At 51.9% G+C, this 23,909-nt stretch overlaps 1 protein-coding gene across 2 annotated transcripts in view; it reads right to left on the bottom strand.

Moving 5' to 3' along the window:
* Positions 1-1,493: 1,493 nt before the first annotated feature.
* HSD17B3 (hydroxysteroid 17-beta dehydrogenase 3) overlaps positions 1,494-23,909 on the bottom strand; it is a 37,545-nt gene continuing 15,129 nt past the window's right edge. The window contains exons 3-11 of one of the 2 annotated variants that reach the window (XM_002708264.6): positions 19,895-19,970; positions 18,171-18,278; positions 17,334-17,401; positions 15,179-15,214; positions 13,779-13,813; positions 12,769-12,850; positions 10,638-10,703; positions 8,559-8,708; positions 1,497-2,385 (exon numbers count right to left, since the gene is read on the bottom strand). In XM_002708264.6, coding sequence (XP_002708310.1) covers positions 2,275-2,385; positions 8,559-8,708; positions 10,638-10,703; positions 12,769-12,850; positions 13,779-13,813; positions 15,179-15,214; positions 17,334-17,401; positions 18,171-18,278; positions 19,895-19,970 — 732 coding nt within the window. In that variant the 3' untranslated portion in view covers positions 1,497-2,274. Of the gene's footprint in view, positions 2,386-8,558; positions 8,709-10,637; positions 10,704-12,768; positions 12,851-13,778; positions 13,814-15,178; positions 15,215-17,333; positions 17,402-18,170; positions 18,279-19,894; positions 19,971-23,909 lie in introns of both variants that reach the window. The other variant, XM_089335685.1, reaches the window with a different exon arrangement.

Here is a 23,909-nt window from a genome sequence, read left to right as displayed (position 1 = left end):
ATAGGCAGAGGATTAGCCTATTGAGCCGCGGCGCCAGCCTCTATTCTACTCCTTAAAATATATATAATATAATATAATATAATATAATATAATATAATATAATATAATATATATATTTGTTTCAAAGGCAGAGATATGGGGGAGGGGGTAGAAAGTGAGAGATCCTCCATGTACTCATTCACCCCTCAAATGGCTGCCATAGCTGAGGCTGGGCCAGGCCAAAGCCAGGAGCCTGGAACTCCACTGGGGCCTCTCACATGGGTACAGGGGCCCAAGGACTTGGGCCATCTTCTACTGCTTTCCCAGGCCACAGCAGGGAGCTGGATCGGAAGTGGAGCAGCCGGGACTCAAATCTGTGTCCCTACGGGATCCCTGCGATGGAAGCAGAGCTTTTCCGGCAACAGCACCGGCCCTGATCATTCTACTCTTGAAGGAGGAGCCCTCACACTCCCATTTGCCCTTCCACAAGCCTCACCTCCAAAAGCCATTAACAGGTGGCTTTGGGGCTGGAGTTTCCGACGCATGAATCCCGAGAAACACACCCAAACCAAAGCAGGGGTTTGAATGAGCGTTACTGCTACACAAGCTACGTGTGGACAAGATAACTGGAAAAGGTTGTCGGGGGGAAGTTTGAACGGCCAAAGAGAGTCTGCACTCAGAACGGTTTTAAATGTCGTTCAATTCTCATTTCTCTCGGAGGAAGTCAAGAATCCATCCTATAGTTGGTGCGCTGTGTGGGTATGATTTATGTGGAAAGAAAAGCTGCAGTTCCAATCAGTGGACCACAGCTAAGGGAAAGGACTGGCTTGGCTCTACATCAAAAGATTGGCAAAGAAATATACTTTTATGTGTTTTAGGTTAAAATAAAATGTTTAATACAACAGCCCTTTGACCCAGCAAATCCACTCCTGGGTAGAAACCCAACAGAAGTGAAAACATATGTCCCCAAAACTACTTAGGCAACTGTGTCCACAGCAACCTTCTTCACCATAAACCAACATGGAAAAACTGGGGAGGACCCAGAGGAGAGTGTACAGTATTCCTCCTGCCCAGGACTGCAGTGGAAATGACAAAGAATGGGTGCCCAGGGGGATGCAGCTCACAGACACTGTACCGGGTAAAAGAAGCCAGACACAGAAGCAGGCCAGACTGCATGACCTCATCCACACGAAATTCCAGCATGGGGTAAAGTCAGTCTATAGTGGAAGAGCATCAGGGAGGTGTTTGCTCTCTCGCTAGGGTTATGGATCAAGCACCCGTGTCTGTTTGCCCAAACTGTATAGTTAAGGTTTGTGGGTTGGATAAAAAGAGGTGGAGTGTGGAGGGAGAGGTGGTTTTTTTTTGTTTGTTTGTTTGTTTGCTTTTTGTTTTTTGTTTTTTTTGTTTTTTTTTTTTTGTTTTTTTTTTTTTTTTTGCCACTGACCACACTCAGAGATGTCAGACCTGTATCTTGGCCTAGAGACACACGGAGACTGCTTCCTGCTCCTTTTCCCGGCGTGTTTTTTTTTTTTTTTTTTTTTTTAGATTTATTTATTTAAAAGAGTTACACAGGGAGACGAGAGGCAGAGAGAGAGAGAGAGGGGTCTTCCATCCGCTGGTTCACTCCCCAAATGGCAGCCACGGCAAGAGCTGCACCAATCCCAAGCCAGGAGCCAGGAGCTTCTTCCAGATCTCCCACATGGGTGCACGGGCCCAAGGACTTGGGCCATCTTCTGCTGCTTTCCCAGGCCATAGCAGAGAGCTGGGTCGGAAGTGGAGCAGCCAAAACTCGAACCTGTGCCCATATGGGATGTTGGCACTGCAGGTGGCAGCTTAACCTGCTATACCACAGCGTGGCCCCCATAGAAGTCTTAATAATGTTACTAATCCCACATCCTGGTTCCAGCTTTGACTTTTACACAAGGCTCTACAAATAGCCCACCAGGCACAATCATTCTTGAGACCCCCAAGAATGAAAGATTTCTTTGCACCACATTTATTTAATAAACTCACTGTGAAAACTTTCAATTCTCCCCACAGGCACACTCATCGCTTCACAATAAACCCCTTAACCCCACTACACAACACGTGTTTGTACACCACGCCTTTCCAAAGATCTTTAGATTTGAGTGAAGTGGCCAAAAAAAAAAAAAAAAAAAGTAAATTCTAGGCCCAGGGTTTGGGCGCCGTCATTCCTGCTCCTTGCAGGGTGCCAAGGGGCTGCCCCGCCTCTCTGGTCCCCTTTGGCCAGCGCAGGTGTGGAGGAGCGGCACAGCCCCGGCGCCCACGGCCGGCCTAGCTGACCCTGGCATTCTGCTTCAGGTAATCCGCGTAGTACGTCAGGAGCAGCCTCTGGCACCAGCTGCTGTAGAAGGCCCACGCCGGGATCAGGCTCAGAAAGCCCGCCTGGAACAAGAGAAGGATTCGTGAGAAAGGCCAGTGACAAGGACGAGGACGTCACAGCTCAGACACCGCGGTTTACTCGTGGTCATTCACAACATTTTCTTCCACTCCGGGTGGCGAGAAGGAGGAGAGCCGGCTGCCATCAACGAGGTGGCCACCCAGAAAGACCCGAGCCTGCTGTGTCCACGCTCATGACCGCATGCGTGGGGCACACTTCAGGCAGCTGGCCTGGGGCACCCAAAGACCTCCATGGAGGAGATGGGGCCCAGCCAAGCCGTATGGGACAAAGGAATGAAGGAATGTTCCAGAAGGTCTCTGTAGGTAGTCTTCCAGAAGAGGCAGGGAGGATGAAAATTCAGCATACAGGCTCTGTGCTTGGGTTACCTGGGTGCCTCTCACCACATTCAAAATCTTGTCAGTGTAGGTGAGCACTCACTGCTGATTGTCAAAGTTACAAAATTGCCCTAACATATACATAGATATTTTTTTATTTTTTAATAATGCTTCATTTATTTATTTGAAAGGCAGAGTTAGAGAGAGAGAGGTCTTCCTTCCGCTGGTTCATTCCCCAGATGGCCGTAATGGCTGGAGCTACACTAATCTGAAGCCAGGAGCCAGGAGCTTCTTCCAGGTCTCCAAAGCAGGTGCAGGGGCCCAAGAACTTGGGCCATCTTTTACTGCTTTCCCAGGCTATAGCAGAGAGCTGGATGGGAAGTGGAGCAGCCAGGACTTGAACCTGTGCCCATATGGGATGCCAGCATGCCAGGCAGGGGCTTTACCCACTACCCCACAGCGCTGGCCCCTTTCTGACTATTAAAGTCCCAGATCTTTTTAAGTCCTTGCTACACTTTTCTCAACAAAGTTTCTGTAGACGCCAAAGCAATCACACCTTTGGACCCCTGGTAAGAGAAACCCTAAGGAGATTCTAAACTAAAGAACCCTACCTAGGCCGACATCTATCGGGACTTGGAGCTCTTGCTTATCCTGGTGCTGGTCTCCTGCTGTCTTCCTGCTCTTTCTACCAAGGCTCCATCAAAATAAGATTCCAGGAGAACGTCAGAAAGGTTCCCACCAGCCGGCACCAGGCCTGTGGCAGAGTGGGTGCTAAGCACTGTGGGCGTGAAAGTCACAAAGCTGTAGGTTATCAACACGGGGTCCTGGCTTTTAGAAAGAGGGGGAGCTGCCAGCAAGCACAGCGCTGCCCCGTGGAACGCATTTCGTGCTGCAGGCACAGGCCTTGGGAAATCTCCAGCCCTCGCGTCACACCTGAGCCCCACAGGGAGGTGCAGGTCCCCAGAAGCCCTTACTCTGCCCACGGCATGATCTTGCTAACCCGACATTCCTCAATCCACCTGCTCCATGCAGAACAACAGAATGTGGACCCACGTCCAACAGGAACCGCTCAGGAGGGGTTCACATTCCTTCCGGCAGCTCAGTCTCTCTGATCCTTGAGCTCCTTCAAGACAGGGCACAGGCTCAGGGAACAAAAGCTGAACCCTCCCTTCTACCAGCCAAGTCCATGAAGCAACACGCCTTCTCCAAGAACATTTTCCCTCCATCAGCGCTTTTTATTTTTGTAATCTCACAGCAAATTCCGGTCCTTCGGATAGCTCTGTCTTGAGTTGATTGTTTGGGCTTAGTGAGGCCAGCCATAAAGAAAATAAACTAAAATCCCAGGCCCCTCGGCAAGGTTCCGTAGGTCCCCTTGCATCTCCATCTCTATCCCAACCTAGAGGGACCACGTAGAAGGAAGCAGGAAAAGCTCTGGCATCAGAAAAAAAGCCAAATCCTGGCTTTACCAACACCATCTGGGCAGCCAGGGGACGGCTGCTCCAGGTCTGAACTTTGCTTCCCTCAGCTGTAAAGAGGGGACAATAAGACCTATCATACAAGATTTCAGGACGGGGGCGGCGTTGTGGCGTAGCTGGTAAAGCTGCCGCCTGCAGCACCAGCATCCCACGTGAGCGCCGGTTTGAGGCAAGTTCCAGCTGCTCCACTTCCCACCCAGCTTCCTGCTAATGGCCTGGGAAAGCAGCAGAGGATGGCTCAGTGCTTGGGCCCCTGCAGCCACGTGGGAGACCCAGAGGAAGCTCCTGGTTCCTGGCTTCAGCATAGCCCAGCCCTGGCCATTGCAGCCATCTGGGGAGTGAACCAGCAGACGGAAGACTCATTCTCATTCTCCTCTCTCTCTCTCTCTTTCAAACAAGTAAAAGAAATTTTAAAAATATTTTAAGACAATTAAGCAAGGTAACAAGTACAAGGGTACTGCAAAAAAAGTTCACAGAAGTTCATGTAAGTTGATCTTGGTACAAAAAAAAAAAAGATGAAATCTATGCATAGTTTTTTTTTTCACACTACATATCTTCCATGAGCTTTTAGAAGTCCCCTTGTATGATTGGGTTTCAAATGTTTTTGTGAGAGAATAAGCTTATCTTTTTTCTAAAGAATTCTTTATTTTTTATTTTTATTTATTTATTTATTTATTTTGACAGGCAGAGTGGACAGTGAGAGAGACAGAGAGAGTTTTCCTTTTCTGTTGGTTCACCCCTCAATGGCCGCTGCGGCCGGCGCACCGCACTGATCCAAAGCCAGGAGCCAGGTGCTTCTCCTGGTCTCCCATGTGGGTGCAGGGCCCAAGCACTTGGGCCATCCTCCACTGCACTCCTGGGCCACAGCAGAGAGCTGGCCTGGAAGAGGGGCAACTGGACAGAATCCGGCGGCCCAACCGGGACTAGAACCCGGTGTGCCGGCGCCGCAAGGTGGAGGATTAGCCTATTGAGCCGTGGCACTGGCCTAAGCTTATCTTTTAATTCCATTTCCACAAAGTTTTTGAAGGCAGCCTCTGCGGATGGCACGACTCTGCAGACAGAGCTGCAGGCCTAGACCTCCTGCGGGGTGGAGAACGGGCAGTGTTTGCCTCCCTCTTTGTAATCTCAGAGCTCTCGGGTCACAGCCTGTCCATCTCCAGGCTGGAGAAGGGTACAACACCCCTGGGTATAACACCCCCTCCAGCCCCCCAGGGAAGTCGCCAGCTGACTCTGCTTGATTACCCAATCACTTCAGATTCAATGATTTTCCAAAGGAATTTTAATGATCGGTGTATTTTCATGTGTTTTCCTCCTACTTTACAGGGCACACAACCTCTTTTTCCTAGTCTGTCCTTAGCATCTGTTTACTTAAAGAGATTAGAATCTGTTACCTAGGAGATCAAAAGGGAAAGCCCAGGGAATCATGGCACTTCTGACATCCAGAACTGGGTTGTGCAGCAACTGCAAACCCGGCTGTTGTTTCTGTATTCTGACGGATGCCATTTAAGGTGTTAGCATCCTGGAGGAGTGAGGTCATGGGGATCTCCAGGAGCCGGATGGGGGGTGTCAAACCCACTGGACGTGATGAAGCCTGGAGAGGGACAGGCTGCAACGTCGAGAGAAAGAGGGAGAAGTGGACAGATGCACCCTCTGATGTGTGGCCTCTGGGCTTATGCCGGGGGCTAGGGCACTGGGGTGATGGATGGAAATGTGTGATAAGTAAGGGTGGCACCCAGGGCAAAGGTGGGGTGACGGCCTTCTCTCTTTCCGGGTGCAGCCACAGAAAACCATCTCGGCACAGCGAGACAGGTGTTGAGATTCAGTGTTCCCAGCTTTGCCCAGGCCCACCGTGGTGCTGATCAGGGGGAGACAGCTGAAGGGGCTCTGTGAAGCCAAGCTGTAGATGGACTGCAAACCTGGAGCTGGGCGGGATGTGCAGAGATCCAGGACAATGAATGAATGCAAGGCAGGCGCTGGCAGGGGATCCACTGGTCAGGCCACAGGACAGAAATGTCCATCACGCCCACGCCCCGCCCCCAGACCTGCATCTGAGCAAGGTGAGCAGCCCCTGGACACCAGCCAACACCACGGAAGGACCAACATGGGGCACGAGGACTCTCCTCCCCTTAGCAAGTGAGGTGGGCACCAGAAGCACCGAACACTTCCCCTCCATAACAGACTTGATGTCCAGTTTGGGTGAGCAGATCAAACTAACTTCAAGCTCACTGGATTTCCCTTCATCTTCCTGCAGCAAGGGGGGATTGGGAGAGAGATCAGACCAGCAACATCCAAAGCAAAGACCTTCTATACTTTCTGGATGTCCATTTTGCAACGTGAGTTAAATCGGTGATGTTGCACGTTGTTAAGGTTCCATGGTTAAAAACAACAAGGAGTTAGAATTATGCAGGGACAATTGGTGTCTCTTGCCAGAGTCTTTGTAAGTTTTAGGAGATAAATGAATCATTTTGGAGAACTTAGTATATGGAGCCATGAATTATTTTAGCATTGGGCAGAGAGACAGAGACATAGACCGTGGCCCAATTCCCACAACAGAAAAACCTACGAGGCAGAGAAGAAAGTCGACATACGATGGATCGGTCAAGATTGGGAGCAGCATTGTGGTGCGGCAGGTTAAGCTGCCACTTGCAATGTCAGCATCCCATATCAGAGCACCAGTTCAAGTCCAGGCTGCTCTGCTTCCAATCCAGCTTCCTGCTAATGTGCCTGGGAAGGCAGAAGAGGATGGTCCAAGTGCTTGGGACTCTGCCACCATAGGGGAGACCAGGATGGAGGTCCTGACTCCTGACTCCAGACTGGCCCAACTCTGGCTGTCGCAGCCATCTAGGGAGTGAACCAGCAGATGGGCGATCTCTAACTCATTCAGTGGCTCATTTGCTCTTGCTCCATCACTCTGCCTTTCAAATCAATGAATAAATCTTACAAAAAAAAATTCCTCAGTGGGGCTGCAAACAGATCTTGACACTGTGTGTGCTCCATCCTTAGCATGTTGTGCTGCAGTTTGCCCTTGTTGATATCTGTGGGTGTTTTTCAAAGCATCCCAGGAACGTTGAGAACTCCTTGCACCCTGTGCCACCAAACCTTATTTCCACATTGGATGGAGTGTGTGGTTCGCTGAAGCAGGCTTGTACAACAGAACTCCAAAAGGTATATGGGAGACGGGCTTTTAGCCTAGCGGGCACGTCACCAGCTAGAATACACATATCCTATATCAGAGAGCCTGGGTTCAAAACACGCTCTGGCTCCGGACTCCTGATTCCTGCTAATGAAGACCCTGGGATGTGGCAATGATGGCTCAGGCAACGGGATGCCTGCCACCCATGTGGTAGACCTGGATTGAGTTCTCAGCTCCTGGCTTTGGCACAGCCTCAACCCCAGCTGCTGTGGGCATTCAAGAGTGAGCCCTGTGATGGGAGTGCACGCCCTCTTTTTCTCTCTCAAAGGAATAAACAAGTACATCTTGCTTTGCAACAAAATAAATGTATCTTTCTGTTTTTCATTCGTTTTTTGCAGTGCCCTCACACCTGCTCATGAGAGCCAATGATGGGAAGGCCTACTCAACTCCTCCATGCAGGGACTTCAGGTTGGCAGCTTAAAATGGGCTGTGGCAGGAGTATTTACACCCCGGGAAGCAGCAGCTGCTACAAATCAAAGTGACTTTTCTTTTCTCACAGGGCTGAGAGGTGAGCATTCAGTCAGGCAGAGGACCAAGCAAGAAGGCAACTGGCCAGCGCCGCGGCTCAATAGGCTAATCCTCCACCTGCGGCACCAGTACACTATGTTCTAGACCCAGTCGGGGCGCTGGATTCTGTCCTGGTTGCTCCTCTTCCAGGCCAGCTCTCTGCTGTGGCCCGGGAAGGCAGTGGAGGATGGCCCAAGTGCTTGGGCCCTGCACCCGCATGGGAGACCAGGAGAAGCACCTGGCTCCTGGCTTCGAATCAGCGCGCGGTGCGCCGGCCGCAGTGGCCATTGAGGGGTGAACCAACAGAAAAGGAAAACCTTTCTCTCTGTCTCTCTCTCTCTCACTGTCCATTCTGCCTGTCCAAAAAAAAAAAAAAAAAAGACAGCGATCCCTGTCCCTTGGTCTCCCCGTCCCAGGGCTCCTAGGAGCCATTCTGCTTTCTGCGGGGAGAAGGGAGGTGGCTAAGGGTGAGATCTGCCCCCTTGAGGGTTATTATGGGCAGAGAATCCAGCCTCACACCCTCGCCACATCTTTCTTCTCGCTGGCCAGCATGGCCACAGCTGGTCACTGAGTTGCCCAGTAGCAAGGAGGAGCGAGCCCAGCACGGCTAGGGCCACCTGCACACCCTGCCTCCAGGGGCTTTAAGGAAACAAGAAGTTATCAGTTACCAGGATTTCATGGGCAAGGCAGCCGCAGGTTTCATCTCCAATCGTGATGTAATTCAGCGATTCTTTCACAAACTCATCCGCCGTCTTGGTGATGACGTTGGTGTTTAGATGCTTTGTCATTGAGGTCGAGACAGCATAGGGCGTCAGCACCTTCCACGGGAAAACCAAAGACCACATAACACAGCGGCAAGCAGAGGAGGCTCTGAGAAGCCCGTACCTATTCCCACCTTTCCCTCTTGGAAACAGCTAAGGGATCCTCCATGATAAAAGGTACAGACCTGGGGACCAGAAGGCACGGGCTCTCGGGATGAAGCCTCAACCACACAACAACGGGTGGCTCAGATGCCCTCCGAGACACACAGGGTGACTCAGGGGTCATGAGCTAGCTCTCAACATGGCTGCCAGACTTCACTAACAAAGATATAGAACACTCATTTAAAGATGAAGTTCGGGGGCTAATATTGGGGTACAGCAGGTTAAGCCACTGCCCGCAATGCTGGCATCCCATATAAGCACCAGTTCGAGTCCTAGCTGTTTTACTTCCAATCCAGCTCCCTGCTAAAGCACCTGGGAAGGCAATGGAAGATGGCCCAAGTGCTGGGGCCCCTGCCACCAATGTGGGAGATCGGATGGAGTTCCAGGTTTCTGGTCTCGCCCTGGCCATTGTGGGCATTTGGAAACTGAACCAGTGGATGGAAGATCTCTGTCTCTCTGTCTCTGTCTCTCTCTCTCTTTGTAACTCTACCTTTCACATAAATGAATAAATATTTTGGAAGAAGGTGAAATTCATATAGAGAAGATGCAAAAAAATATTTCAGCATAATTATGTCCCAAGTATGGCATGGATCCCAACGTACTTACACCAAAACATTCTTCCTATTCACCTGAAATTCAAATCTAGCTGCATATCCTGTGTTTAATCTGGCAACCCTGTCTCAGAAGCTGACTTCTAACACGTATAGCTAAGGCTGGAGCAGCCAGAAGCTCTTTGGAGTCCCACGTTCCAGACGAGGAGCCAGGGCCGGGGGCGGGGGCACTGCACTATCTGTCTTGTCCAACCAGCCATGCCCTGCCCTGAGATTCCAGCCCCAGGTCCCCACCAGGGCTTAGCCACACTGTGGCCTGGTGTGAGGACCACAATAGAGTTCTAGAAAGAAAAAAATCCAGTCATTTCCTTGGTTTTGTTTTCTTCCCATCGCATTTGCAATGGCAGTGTTTCATAACTGAATCCAGTTTTCATAACTGAGTGGACCGACCCAACTGAGTTAGTTCTAAAGGCAATTAATGCTGCAATTAACACTTTTCTTCCAGGGACCTCAAAGCAGGACTCTTGGAGCAATAAAAGGAAGGTGCTTTCTCAGCCCCAGCTTCCAGAGGGAGACATAACAGCAAGTATTTTCATTCCTACTTCAGGAATGAAGCTTTGGTTGACAAAACACTTCCAAGTGCAAAACAGGGGCTCCATAAACATGGTTTAAACTCGAACACTGATTCATTAGCTCTCCAGGATAACCAGAGAAGTAAGCAGGTGTAATAACCTCCTTCTATGGATGGGAAAACGGAGATCCACCGAACTTAAGCCCTAGAACCAGAGTGTGGGGGGCCCTGTGGCCCATCTCAGGTCAACGGTCCCCCACGGGAGACCCCTTCCAGGCTCAGGGTCCCCTCCCTCCCCCACCAATTCCAACATGGGCCAAGTGCCCATGTTGTGTTCCTTCTCCATAGCTCCTCCCACATAAGCCTGTCTCTGACTTAGGTCAGGGAGGAGAAGACGGGTGGACAAGACCTCAATCTCCATCCTGATACAGCACTGGGTAGCAGACGGGCCCACAGCATTTCTGAGAAACCAGCCTCTTCCCCAAGTCCTCTTCTAGCACCCAGGGTACAGGGAAGGCAGCAGAAGCCATGGGAGCAAGGAGGCCCACAGGGGCTGCAACTGCGCCAGCCAGGGTCACAGGAAGCCCCAAGGACTCCACCTGCTGGCTGCACATGCATGACCAGTCCTGCAGGGGACAGTGGCTCCAGCCCCATTGCAATCCAGAGTTCTCACCCCCAAGGACTCACCGCTGAGCAACTCACCTGGATAATGACTCCCTTCTCTTTATACTCAGCTTGCAGGGCCTTGGAAAACGTACACACAAAAGCCTAGAGTGAGAAAGAGAAACCCATCAGGCCTCAGAGCCCGCTTGCCCTGGCACAGCTGGCTGGCTCAGATTTCAAAGGGCACTGCCTGCGGTGAGACAAAGCGTTCAAAGCTTCAATTGTGTAGGATGAAGAAGTTCCGGAGCTGGGGTGGGCTGAAGCTGGGAGCTGAGAATGCAATCCAGGTCTCCCATGTGGGTGGCAGGAACCCAAGTACTTGAGCCATCCGTGCTGCCTTCCATGGTGTGCAAGAAGGAAGCAGGAGTCAGGAAGCAGAGGCAGGCGTTACCCCCAGGCACTCGGACTCAGGACGCAGGTGAAACACCTTATCTGCTGGGCCAAACACCCAGCCTAGGAGAGAGGTCTTGACCGTTCTCACCAGAGAGCATGACAACCATGCGAGTTCTCGTCTATGTTAATTAGCTAGACTTAATCCTTCCATGGTGTGCACATCTATCAGAATCATCGTATGGTACACCGTGAATATGTACAATTTCTTATTGTCAAGTATCTCTTTTTTTAATTTTCTTTTTTATTTTTATTATTTTTTTTTTTAATTTTTTGACAGGCAGAGTGGACAGTGAGAGAGAGAGACAGAGAGAAAGGTCTTCCTTTGCCGTTGGTTCACCCTCCAATGGCCGCCGCGGCCGGCGTACCGCACTGATCGGATGGCAGGAGCCAGGTGCTTCTCCTGGTCTCCCATGGGGTGCAGGGCCCAAGCACTTGGGCCATCCTCCACTGCACTCCCTGGCCACAGCAGAGAGCTGGCCTGGAAGAGGGGCAACCGGGACAGAATCCGGCGCCCCTCCCACTTATTTTTAGTTTCCATTTATTTGAAAGGCAAAGAGACACACAGAGACAGACTGGTTCACTCCCCACAAATGCCCATGACAACCTGGCCAGCCTGAGTTAAGAGCCGGCACTGTGGCTTAGTGGGTAAAGCCACTGCCTGTAGTGCCGGCATCCCATATGGGCGCCTGTTGGAGTCCCGGCTGTTCCACTTCTGATCCAGCTCTCTGCTGTGGCCTGGGAAAGCAGTAGAAGATGGCCCAAGTTCTTGGGCCCCTGCACCCACATGGGAGACCTGAAAGAAGCTCCTGGCTCCTGGCTTCGGATTGGTGCAGCTCCAGCTGTTGAGGCCAACTGGGGAGTGAACCAGCAGATGGAAGACCTTTCTCTCTCTGCTTCTGCTTCTCTGTAACTCAGCCTTTCAAATAGATAAATCAAAAAAAAAAAAAAAAAAAAAAAAAAAAAAAAAAAAAAAAAACCAAACAAACAAACAAACAAAAAAAAAACACCTCAATCTAAGACTCCCATGTGTGAGGCAGAGATCCAAGTACTTGAGCCAACACCTGCTGCCTCCCAGTGCACACATCAGCTGGAATCATACATGGAGCTGGGGGCTGGCATTGTGGTATAGTGACAGCGAGTTAAGCTGTTGCCTGCAATGCTGGTGTCCTGTATGGGCACCAGTTCAAGTCCAGGCTTCTGCACTTCCGATCCAGCTCTCTGCAGCAAAAGATGGCCCAACTCCTTGGACCCTTGCATCCTGTGGCTCCTGGCTTTGGTCTGGCCCAGTCTGGGCTGTTGCAACCATTTGGGGAGTGAACCAGCAGATGAAAGATCTCTCTCTCTTTCTCTCTCTCTTCTTTTGGTGCACAACACTTTTGTTGTTTTCTAAAAGATTTATTTATTTATTTATTGAAAGAGTTACACAGAGAGAGAAGGAGAGGCAGAGAGAGAGAGAGATCTTCCATCCGCTGGTTCACTCCCTAATTGGCTGTAATGGCCGGAGCTGCACTGATACGAACCCAGGAGCTTCTTCTAGGTTTCCCACATGGGTGCAGAGAGCTGGATATGAAGTGGAGCAGCCAGGACTCGAACCGGCGCCCATATGGGATGCCAGCACTGCAGGCATAGCTTTATCAGCTATGCCACAGCACTGGCCCCACACAACACTTTTTGAAATCTGTGCCTATGAGGGGTCTTCCCAAAGCCTGCAGACAAACCTCTCCATCAGCCTGCCAGGCTCGGAGAGCCAGGCAGAGAGCTGGGCGGCATCACTCACCTTGGAAGCCGAGTACAGTGAGTACAGAGGCCAAGGAAAGAGGGCTGCCCCGGAGGAGATGTTCAGGATGAGGCCTCTGCGCCTGGAAAGCAAGCCAAGTGTCCACTGCTCCGCTGCCTGCGCTTGCGCACAAAGAACACCCAGGAGGCCCGCGGTCCACAGGAACCCTCCAGTCCCGCGCTCAGGGCTGTGAGTGGCACCGCCCCTGCCTCCCACCCACAGGTGACATCCAGGGCTTGTCGCTGGAGGCGGAGCCTCTGCTACCTAAGAGGTCTCTGGGGCGGAATGCAGATGACCAGCCGGGCCCTGATGGGATTCAAGGGGTAAGGAGGGGACCCTCTTCCTATCTTCTGGCAGGGGGTGCCCTAGGCTGGGTGGGGCGGACGCCACAGGGTGGAACCCCATCTGGGCTGGAACTTGCTCACTCGGACTCCCCTGGCCAAGTCTCCAGGACTTACTGGCCTTTTGGGAATTCAATATCCTCGATCCTTCCCAACCTGGTGGGGATTAGAAAACCAAGCCAAGCTCCTCCTTCCTCCAGGGACGATGAGGCTATAGACCATCTGCTCTTGATGAGGACCCCCTGAGAAAAACCAGCTCCCTCGTGGGTGTCATAAGGGGGGTGATGCAAACACGGGATAAATGCAGAACTTGAGGGGGTGGCAATTTTCACCATTAAATTGTTGTATTCATTCTAAGCAAAATAATAACAACACAGACATGGTCTTGGTCCCAGGCCGGCTTCTGAGGTTTTCTGCTCCACATGCATTGACTTTATTTAATGCAATGTGTGCAAAACTGCTGGTCTGTCTTCCTCCAGTATGTGCCACACTTGACTTTCCCACAGGCACACCTGTGTGCAGAGCTGGCCCTGGCCCATGACGTGGCTTTTCCCCATCATCTCTGTGTCCCTTCATCCCAGCTTTTATCATTTGTTTCAGCAGCAGCCCGAAACAAAGCAGCGTCCCCGGGGAAGCCACAGTAGCTCTGCACTTTTTCAAAGACCTTACCTTGACCCCATGTGTTTCAGAATTAGCTGTGTCATCTGAAAGACAAGGCCAAAGTTAAGCCCTGCCAAAGGAATGGGCTAGCGGGGAATCGGGGAAGCGGGGACGAGAACTTAACCTCCAGAGTGGCCGTGGAGGTTGCCGACACTCGGGGACAGCTGCGCTGGCAACACTCGCGTCTGGCCAGGACCCAAGGTGGGCAGGGAACGCTCACTTCCCTCTCAAGGGCAAGGACGAGAGGGTGAGCCTGAGGGCAGCGGGAAAGCGTGGTAAGAGCTCCACCGTCCAGCACTTTCTCTTGCTGTGACACCAGCAAGGCTGCCGACTCCCTGGGGGAGGCGACGGGTTCTATACCCTCGGAGGAAGGGAAGAGACATCGTCTGTCCATTAAGGCGTGCAGCATGGGGCTGTCTCCATTTTAAGCAGAAGCTTGGTCTAAATTATCTGCCCAGAGGAAGTGTCTTTTTCTTCTTCAGGCAAAGGCACAGTGTGGGACAGCTCTGTGGGAGTCATGCTGAGAGAGCTCATGCGGCGGAGACGAACCAAAGAGCCTGCATGCTGCATAGGACCTGAGACGTGGCTCGGCCCAGCACTTCAGAACTGGGGCAGGATCTGGAGGTCAAGGCAGGTAAATAACTTAACTTGGTGCTGTCCTGCTAACTAGCAGCTGACCTGAGGTCAGAACACAGGTTGAACTTGAGCTTCAATTCAACAAAGATGGACGGAACGACCAAAGTACCGAAAAGCGAAGCCACGCCTTCTTTCTGTTTCCCCAGCAGTGAACTTTCCTCCACTCACAAAGACTAGAATTAAAGTTAGGTATTAAGGGTTGTTGTTGTGGCATGGCGGGTTAAGCTGCCAGCTGCGAGGCCAGCATCCCACATGGGTGCTGGTTCGAGTCCCGGCTGCTCCACTTCCAATCCAGCTCCCTGCTAATGTGCCTGGGAAAGCTTCCGAGGACGGCCTAAGTGCTTATGCCCCTACCCCCAACATGGGAGACCTGATGGAGTTCTAGGCTGCTGACTCCAGCTCACCCACGCCCTGCCATTGTAGCCATTTGGGGAAACAGCAGATGGATGATCTCTGTCTCTCTCTGCCTTTCAAATAAATAATTTTTAAAGGTAGGTATTGTATTTTTTTTTAAATGTTGCCTTAGAATCCTGAATAAGTTTCAGCATCTGTCCTAATATATTCCAACAGATGACAAAGTTGAATCTAGAAACAGGGCTCGGGCCCTAGGGAGAATGAATCCACAACCCTGTATTCTTGATGAGACAATGAAACGACCACAGCACGGCCTCTCAATCAAATGCAGGTCAGTTCCCGGGGATCTGCTTCTACAATGGGAGGGGACAATTCTGTAGTCACTAGATGCCACCAACTACTATGTTCCCCTCACTTACCTTGACAACTGAAGTGATGTTACAATGGATGAGGCCCTGTGATAAAGAATGACAACACAAGTCAGCCCGATCGTTAGGGAAACTCTCTTGGGAAGCAGTCAGTGCTGGAGAACTGTAAAGTGGCAAATGTGCATGTCTAAGCAGTTCCAACCCCACTTACCCTGCGAATTAGGGACCAAATTGAGCTTCTGCAGGTATGCACAAGAATTGGCAAACCTCCGACATCCATTCTATGGGTCTATACACATATGGTCTTGAATAAAAATCTATTAAGAGTCTCCTTGGGGCCAGTGTTGTGGCATAGTAGCTGAGGCCATCACCTGTGACACCAGCATCCCATATGGGTGCCAGTTGGTGTCCCGGCTGCTCCACTTCTGATCCAGCTCCCTGCTAATGGCCTAGGAAAGTGCTTAGGCCCCTGCCACACATGTGAGGGACGTAGATGAAGCTCCTGGCTCAGTTCCAGCTGTGGCAGACACTGAACCAAACGATGCAAGCTCGCTCTCTCTCTCTCTCTCTCTCTCTCTCTCTGCCTTCCTCTCCCTCTCCCTTTCAAATAAATACATAAATCTTTCAAATAAAAAGCCTTTCCTTGCAAATTCAGGGAGGAATTGAGACAGGTTTTCAAAGGCAGAGACATGTAGTACTGGATGAAACAGTACTCCTTAACGATTTTTTTTAACTTTACGACAGTGTAAAAATGATACACACGCAGTAGAAACCATACATCTGACTCTGAATTTTGATTTTCCCTGGGCTAGTGCTATGTGGTCTGGTCCTCCCCAACCATGCAAGGCAGGGGCAGCGAGGGCAGCCCCCCAGCCAGCCCCACGGTCACAAGGGGACACCATGGGACTCTACAGGGTGCCAGGCTGCTAAGCTATGCAGTTCATTAGGTTAGGTGGAATAAGCGCACTTCCGACTTAGGCTTCTTCAGTTTACAGTGGGTTTATCAGGGCGGAACCCCATCACAGGCAGAGGAGCAGACATGTGCCCCATTCCCAGCTAGAAGGAGAAGGGTCAGCCCGTGAGGCCCTAGGAGACGACAGCATGGAAAAGAGACAGGTGGGCGGTTGTGTGATCCAGGTAGAGGCTACGCGCTGTGGAGACCAGGTGGAGAGACCACAGTCACCCCAGATAAACACAGAGAGACAGAGGGACAGACATGAGAACAGACACGAGCAGAGAAAGAGAGGGAGAGGGAGAGAAGGAGAGAGGGAGAGAGGGAGAGAGGGGGAGAGGGAGAGAGAGAGAGAGAGAGACGGCTGGCTCCGTGTGCCAGAACCACAAGTGGAAAATAGAGACCATGGGTTTCAACATGTGGTCCAGACAGGAGCTCGGCAAGGATGTGCAGCAATGTCCAAGCAGCCTGTCATCTCATGCCAGCGCAGTCAGCCCAGGGCTGAAACACCTGGGGAGCTGGTAGCCAGCTCAGACCATTGCACCAGGGAAAGCAGTGGAGGATGGCCCAAGTCCTTGGGCCCCTGCACCCGTGTGGGAGACCTGGAAGAAGCTCCTGGCTCCTGGCTTCCACCTGGCCCAGCTCTGTCCATTGCAGCCATCAGGGGAGTGAACCAACAGATGGAAGATTATGTGTATGTGTGTGTGTGTGTGTGTGTGTGTGTCTCTCTGTAACCTTCAAATATAGAAATCAGTCTTTATATTAAAAAGACTGAAATGCATCAAAAATATCCTCTTGACCAACTGTGGCAGCCAGGAGAGTCATCCCCCAGCCAAGGAGAGTGTGTCACGCACGCACTTCCCACGCTCTGGAACAAATCCCATTAACCCGCGAGAACGGAGAGAGCCCAGGAGCTGGCCTCCTCCCTGTGCCTCTGCAGGATGAATCTGTTGGGCAGAACCACACTTCCACGAAGCAAAGGGCAGAGCCCCAGAAGTTCAGGGCAGTGGGCAGGGAAGTACTGATGTGTGAGAAGGGGCAGGGACAAGGCGGCCTCGCCCTGCAGATTCAGGAAAAACAGTTCCCCCTGGTGTGTCCAGGAGTCAGGGCGGGGAGAGCTGGAGGCCTCAGGACACGCACCGTGCAATACTGAGTGCTGGCTTCCTGTCACTCCATCCCCAGCCCCAGAGACCACCCAGCCAGGGAGCCCAGTACCTGGGCGGGCGAAAACCAGACACAGAAGAGTGCGCTCACCTGGATCTCATCGGGCGTGTTAAGGAAGCGCCTCGGGAGGAGGCTCGGCAGCATTCCCACGTTGTTAACTGGCAGAAAGGGGCAGAACACACATGCGTCAGACGGACAGGTGCGAGGCTCTTCTGAGAGCAGAAATTCTCCCGCACAAGGCTGTTGGCAGAGACCCGATCTGATGGCGGGGGAAAGTGACCCCACAGACAGGAGGCGTCCAGTAAAAATCAGAGCTGGCCCAGCACTTTGAAAACATGGCGAAGCATATAGGTTTTCCTAAGGAGCTGCCATGAGTCAGCAGGTATGGTCAAGCCTGGGTTTGACATTGCACGTGTGCGCCTCTGGATAGGCACCGAAATGCTCTCTCGTCTTCTACTACCAAATTTTAAGAAATTCTTATTTCCGGGGGGCCGGTGCTGTGGCGTAGTGGGTAAACACACTGCCTGCAATGCTGGCATCCCATATGGGCACCGGTTCGAGTCCCAGCTGCTCCACTTCCGATCCAGCTCTCTGCTATGGCTTGGGAAAGCAGTGGAGGATGGCCCAAGTCCTTGGGCCCCTGCACCTGCCTGGGAAACCTGGAAGAAACTCCTGGCTCCTGACTCCTGGCTTCTGACTTCGGATCAGCTCAGCTCTGGCCATTGCATCCACTTGGGGAGTGAACCAGTGGATGGAAGACCCCCCTCTCTCTGCCTCTGCCTCTCTGTAACTCTGCCTTTCAAATAAATTAATTAATTAAACACACACACACACACATTTGTGGGTTAGGCGGAAGCTACAAGGAAGTGGCCAGGTGTCACTAAAATCATTATTTCACTGCTACATTACAAGCTAGGCATTACTTACCTAAAATGCCAATTTCTAAGCCTTGAAGTTCTTCTTTAATAGTCTCATAGATGTCGTCCTTGGTAAAGTCCGCCTGTATGATCCTCACGCTGCGCCCCGTGGCCCTGTCTGCATCGGAGACAAGCGTTATTGTCATGGACAGGGGTCCCAGTGGTCCCCGTGCCGTGAAGGCCCTGGTGCAGCCCAGAGTAGCCAGTTAAGTTACCCTGACGACAAATGAGCAGTAGCACTGAGTCGGTGCTAGGGGGCGCTATCGATCTGTGAACAGCGAGTCCTGTGCCGGCCTTAAAACAGAGCAAAGTCCTTCTCAAAGTCGGGTCCGTAGACTATAGCATCAGCACCCCTGGGACACCTGGGAGAAAAGCAAACGCCCAGGCTGCACCCCAGACAGGCAGGGCCTCCAGGTGGCTCTGCTGGCGCGGGCTCACTGGGGCTGTAAATGCCAGGTCTCCTGGATGCCGCCTCGGCTCTGCGGCTCGGCTCTGCGGGGGCGGGGGTGACTCTCGTGTCCCTACATGGACACCTTAGCCACAAAGGGGTAAAGTAGACACTGTCATTCCCGCTTTCTGGAGGAGATAACAGGCTCAAAGAGGCTAAATGACTTGCCCGGGCACTCAGGCTAGGCTGACTCCAAGTCCAGGGCTCTCTCCACGGTGCCCTGTGAGGCTGCCCAGGCCAAGGCCAAAGCCGCATCAGAGGCCCCCATGCTGCTCTGGCCTCGGAGTTAGACCTCGCATTTCTGGGATAAGCCCTGGTGAGGCTGGGCTTGGAGCTGGGGGATGCTCTCAGCTCAGATACTATGTCCTTGCTTTTCAAAGAGGTGATAAAAGCACATTGTAGCCTTGTGAGAAAAAAAAACGAAGAATATCTGCTTCCTAGACACAGTTTCTTTCCTATCAGGACCCGGTACAAGAGCAAGATTAATCAGCTCAAGGGCAGCGGGCCTCCCAGCCGTGCCTGCACAGCCACAAACCTTCCACATCCGGCGCACCTGCCTCCTAACCCAAACCTCTCCCACGGAAGCCGGGATGACTCCAAACAGTCTGCAAAGGTCTTCACAAGTCTTCATAATTCAACACTCATCCCTTTGGGTTAAGGAGTTTATCCACTGTTAACCTGGACATTACTAACATTGAAACACCCCCAAGAGAACAACTGCACTCATTGTTAACTAGGGACACTTCAGAGAGAAAAACCACAATCCTAACACATCAGATACAAAAGCGCAGCATCTCAGAATTGTATAGTGCACAGTCTTTGCAACCATACATCTCAGCCCTGGGTCAATTCTTCTTCTTCTTCTTCTTCTTCTTTTTTAATCTGTGATGGCCCCTCACCCTCCTGCAAGGAGTGGAGCCTTGTCCTAGGGAACTGAAATTCCAAATACAGCTCCTGGTTTTCAGGGGAGTGGCAGAGCAATCGGGCAGCTGAGCCTCTGAGCAGGGCTGGCGGATTCTAGAGACGAAGGCGCCACAGCAAAGGAGAAAGCAGGCTATGTGTGCCTGACTCTCTTCCTGCCTCGCCTGGCCGACAGGACCCACAGGGGCTGGAGCAACACCTTAGATCCTGCCAATCCCTGTGTGGGGGGGGGAGGCTCCCCACAGCAGGGCTGGCCCCCGGCTGCAGAGGGCTGGTGGGGGCTGCTGGGTACATCAACGGGCAGGACGGGGACCATCTTGGTAATGTGCCCCACCAACAGTCCCCGTATTTGGGGGGTCACTCACCAATCTCTGTGGCAACGGCCTGCAGTTTTTCCAGTGTCCGGCTGATCAGCACAACGTTGAGTCCATGTTTTGCTAACTGGGGGTGGACAAGCAGAGAGGAAAGCTTGCTTTGAAGGAGAACTGGAGCAGCGGAGGATGGCCCAAGTCCCTGGGCCGCTGCACTCACACGGGAGACCCAGGTGAAGCTCCTGGCTCCTGGCTTCAGCCTTGGCCTGGCCCCAGCCATTCCAGCCATTTGGGGAGTGAACCAGTGGATGTAAGATCTTTCTATCTCTCTCTCTCCCCCTAACTCCCACCCTGTCACTGCCTTTCAAATAAATAAATCTTTAAAAAAAAGAAAAAAAAACAACTTGCACTTGTTTAGTATAGACACAATTTTTTTCACTCTCCAAACGGCCACAATGGCCAGAGCTGGGCCAGGCTGAAGCCAGGAGCCTGGCACTCCATCCAGGTCTCCCAGGTGGGTGGCAGGGGCTCAAGAACTTGGGCCATCTTCCGCTGCTATCCCAGGTGCATTCGCCAGGAGCTGGATTGGAAGCAAAACAGCCAGCACTCGAATTGGCGCTCACAGGGGATGCCGGTGTCGCAGGTGCAGCTTGACCTGCTGCACCGGGCCTCTACAAGTCTTTTATTTTTGTCATTATCCCCTAAACAAAATGGTCAAGCAGGTATATTTACGTAGCATGTACATTGTGTTGGGTGTCCTAAGTCATCTAGAGAAGATGTGAACCTCCAGGGAGGGTTGCGTAGCCTCTGTGCGACACTTGCCAGTCTATAGAAAGGATTCCAGCAACCACGGAGCCCTGCGGATGTGGGGGTGGGGGTGGGGACTAGTCTGCCCTGTAGCCAGGTGCAGGGCAGCGTCCCTGAACAGAGACAGTGCTTGTGCAGCAACCTCAGGGCTGTTCTGTGGGTTACTTGGCCTGTGTGTGGCGTCTCCCGGTTTTCCGAATCCCAGCAGGGAAGGACACGGATCAGGGAGCCCCAGAGAAAGAGCAGGACGCTGCCCCTGAGAACCACAAGGCTGTCCCCCCAGAAAGGCCCCTCGTGAACCTGTGAGCAGGAGAGTCCACGGAGTGCACTGAGAGCCACGGCTAGTGCACAGCTCGAAATGCTACCAGGGAGAGCAGACAGCCTGCCCTTAAAAACAAGAGATAAAAGAAAAACTGATGGGGGCAGTGCTGTGGCATAGTGGGCTAAAGCCTCCACCTACAGCACCGGCTCCCCATTTGGTCGCCGTTTCTTGTCCTGGCTGCTCCACTTCCGATCCAGCTCTCCGCTATGGGCTGGGAAAGCAGTGGAAGATGATCCAAGTCCTTGGGCCCCTGCATTCATGTAGGAGACCCAGAAGAAGCTCCTGGCTCCTGGCTTCAGCTCAGCTCAGCTCTGGTCATTGTGGCCACCTGGGGAGTAAACAAGTGGATGGAAGACCTCTCTCTCTCTCTCTCTCTAACTCTCCCTCTTGCTCTGTAACTCTACCTTTCAAATAAATAATTTTTTTCAAAAAATTTTTATAAAATAAAGAAAAATGGATGGCACAGGCATTAGAGATAAAGGCCCCGGTTTGCTGAAATCTTTCTCTGTGGTTTGTTAAATGGCTTATTCCTATTGTGTGGTTTGTTGTTGTTGTTGTTGTTGTTTTGACAGGCAGAGTAACAAACAGTGAGAGAGAGACAGAGAGAAAGGTCTTCCTTCTGTTGGTTCACTTCCCAAATGGCCGCTACATCCAGCGCTGCGCCGATCCAAAGCCAGGAGCCAGGTGCTTCTCCTGGTCTCCCATGCGGGTGCAGGGCCCAAGCACTTGGGCCATCCTCCACTGCCTTCCCGGGCCACAGCAGAGAGCTGGCCTGGAAGAGGAGCAACCGGGACTAGAACCCGGCGCCCATATGGGATGTCGGTGCCACAGGCAGAGGATTAACCAAGTGAGCCAGGGCGCCGGCTTCTACTATTGTTTTTAATTGTGGTAAAATACAAATAGAATGAAACTTTCCATCTTCACAAAGATAGGAGATACTTCACACATGTGCGTGGTAACCTTGGGAACTTCCGGTGATTATTCTAATGTCAGTACAGGGATTGCAAAAATTTATGGAAAATGCATATGATGAAAAAACTATGCATGGATTTTCTTTTTTTTTTTTTTTTTTTTTTTTGACAGGCAGAGTGGACAGTGAGAGAGAGAGACAGAGAGAAAGGTCTTCCTTTGCCGTTGGTTCACCCTCCAATGGCCGCCGCGGCCGGCGCGCTGCGGCCGGCGCACCGCGCTGATCCGATGGCAGGAGCCAGGAGCCAGGTGCTTTTCCTGGTCTCCCATGGGGTGCAGGGCCCAAGCACCTGGGCCATCCTCCACTGCACTCCCTGGCCACAGCAGAGGGCTGGCCTGGAAGAGGGGCAACCGGGACAGAATCCGGCGCCCTGACCGGGACTAGAACCCGGTGTGCCGGCGCCGCTAGGCGGAGGATTAGCCTAGTGAGCCGCGGCGCCGGCCTGCATGGATTTTCTTGAAAAATTTTTAAAGATTTATTTATTTTACTTGAAAGGCAGTGAGACTAATCATGCTTCTGCTGGTTTACTCCCCGAGAGGCCACAACAGCCAGGGCTGGGCCAGGCCAAGGCAGGAGCTCCATTCGGGTCTCCCACATGAGTGACAGAGACCCAAGCACTTGGGTTATCTTCTTCTGCCTTCCCAGATGCTTAGCACGGAGCTGGATCGGAAGTGGAGCAGCTGGAATGCCGGCACTGTGGCGCAGCTGGTTAAAGCCCTGGCCTGAAGTGCTGGCATCCCATACGGGCGCTGGTTCTAGTCCCTGCTGCTCCTCTTCCAATCCAGCTCTCTGCTATGGCCTGCGACACCCAGAAGCTCCTGGCTTCGGATTGGCATGAGTCCAGCCGTTGCAGCCATTCTCTCTCTCTCTCTCTCTCTCTCTCTCTCTCTCTCTCTGTAACTCTGACATTTTTGGGGCCACCTTCTACTGCTTTCCCAGGCCATAGCAGAGAGCTGGACTGGAAGAGGAGCAGCCAGGACTAGAACCGGCGCCCATATGGGATGCCGGCACTGCAGGTAGCAGCTTTACCCGCTATGCCACAGCACCGGCCCCAAAACCTCTGGATTTGAACCCTCAGTACTTCCATATTTTTGTATCATACTTCTTTTTCTGTTTGAATTGATTAAGCTATACTAGGACCTACACAATCTTGTGAAAGATTCAAACGAGGAGCAGAAATTGGCTCGGTGGCTAAGACACCAGCTGGGACGCCCATATGCTGTATCAGAGGGCTTGGGTTTGAGTCCTGGCTCCCCTCCCAATGCACACCCTGGGAAGCAGCAAGTGCTGGCTGTAGTATTAGGTCCCTGCCCCTCCATGGGAGACCCAGACTGATTCCCAGGTCCTGGCTTCAGCCTCGCCTGGTCCTGACTGTCACAGGCGTTTAGGGAGTGAACCAGCAGATGGGAGATTTCTTTGTCTCTCACCTTGTCTTTCAAATAAATTAAGTCAATAAATTAAGTAAATTTTCAAAAACTGAATAAATAAAAATTTTAGAGTTATTTTGGATGGAAGGAACTCCAAAATTAAATAGCTAGGTTCAATACCACAATCTGAACAATCAGTCACCCTGAAGTTCAAAGAGGAGAATATATTAATAACTGGGTGGCCCAGAACTGTCCACTAGGAAGCACTCGGCAGAATTAGCTGAGTTCTCTATGTACTCTGCTTTTGGTACAATTTTGGTACATTTGGTAATTAGGAGCTCTTAGTGCAGCCAACTGGCAGAATTCTTTTTATTCAGTCTCCAGTGGGTTCATCAGCGTTTGGCTTTGCATCACAGACGATAGCACTCTCCGGGCCAGCATTGTGGCACAGCTGGTTAAACCAGTGGCTTTGACACCAACATCCCATATGGGTGCTGGTTTGTGTCCCGGCTGCTCCACTCGGATCCAGCTCTTTGCTAACGCAGCTGGAAAAAGCAGCAGAAGATGGCCCGAAGACTGGGCCCCGGCCACCCAGGGAGGAGA

The sequence above is a fragment of the Oryctolagus cuniculus genome, chromosome 1 (genome assembly GCF_051225735.1).
Source record: "Oryctolagus cuniculus isolate XC-2025 breed Fujian yellow rabbit chromosome 1, ASM5122573v1, whole genome shotgun sequence".
Lineage (NCBI taxonomy): Eukaryota > Metazoa > Chordata > Mammalia > Lagomorpha > Leporidae > Oryctolagus > Oryctolagus cuniculus.
Note: the sequence above shows the minus strand (reverse complement) of the source record. Positions and strands in the feature narration are given on the sequence as shown.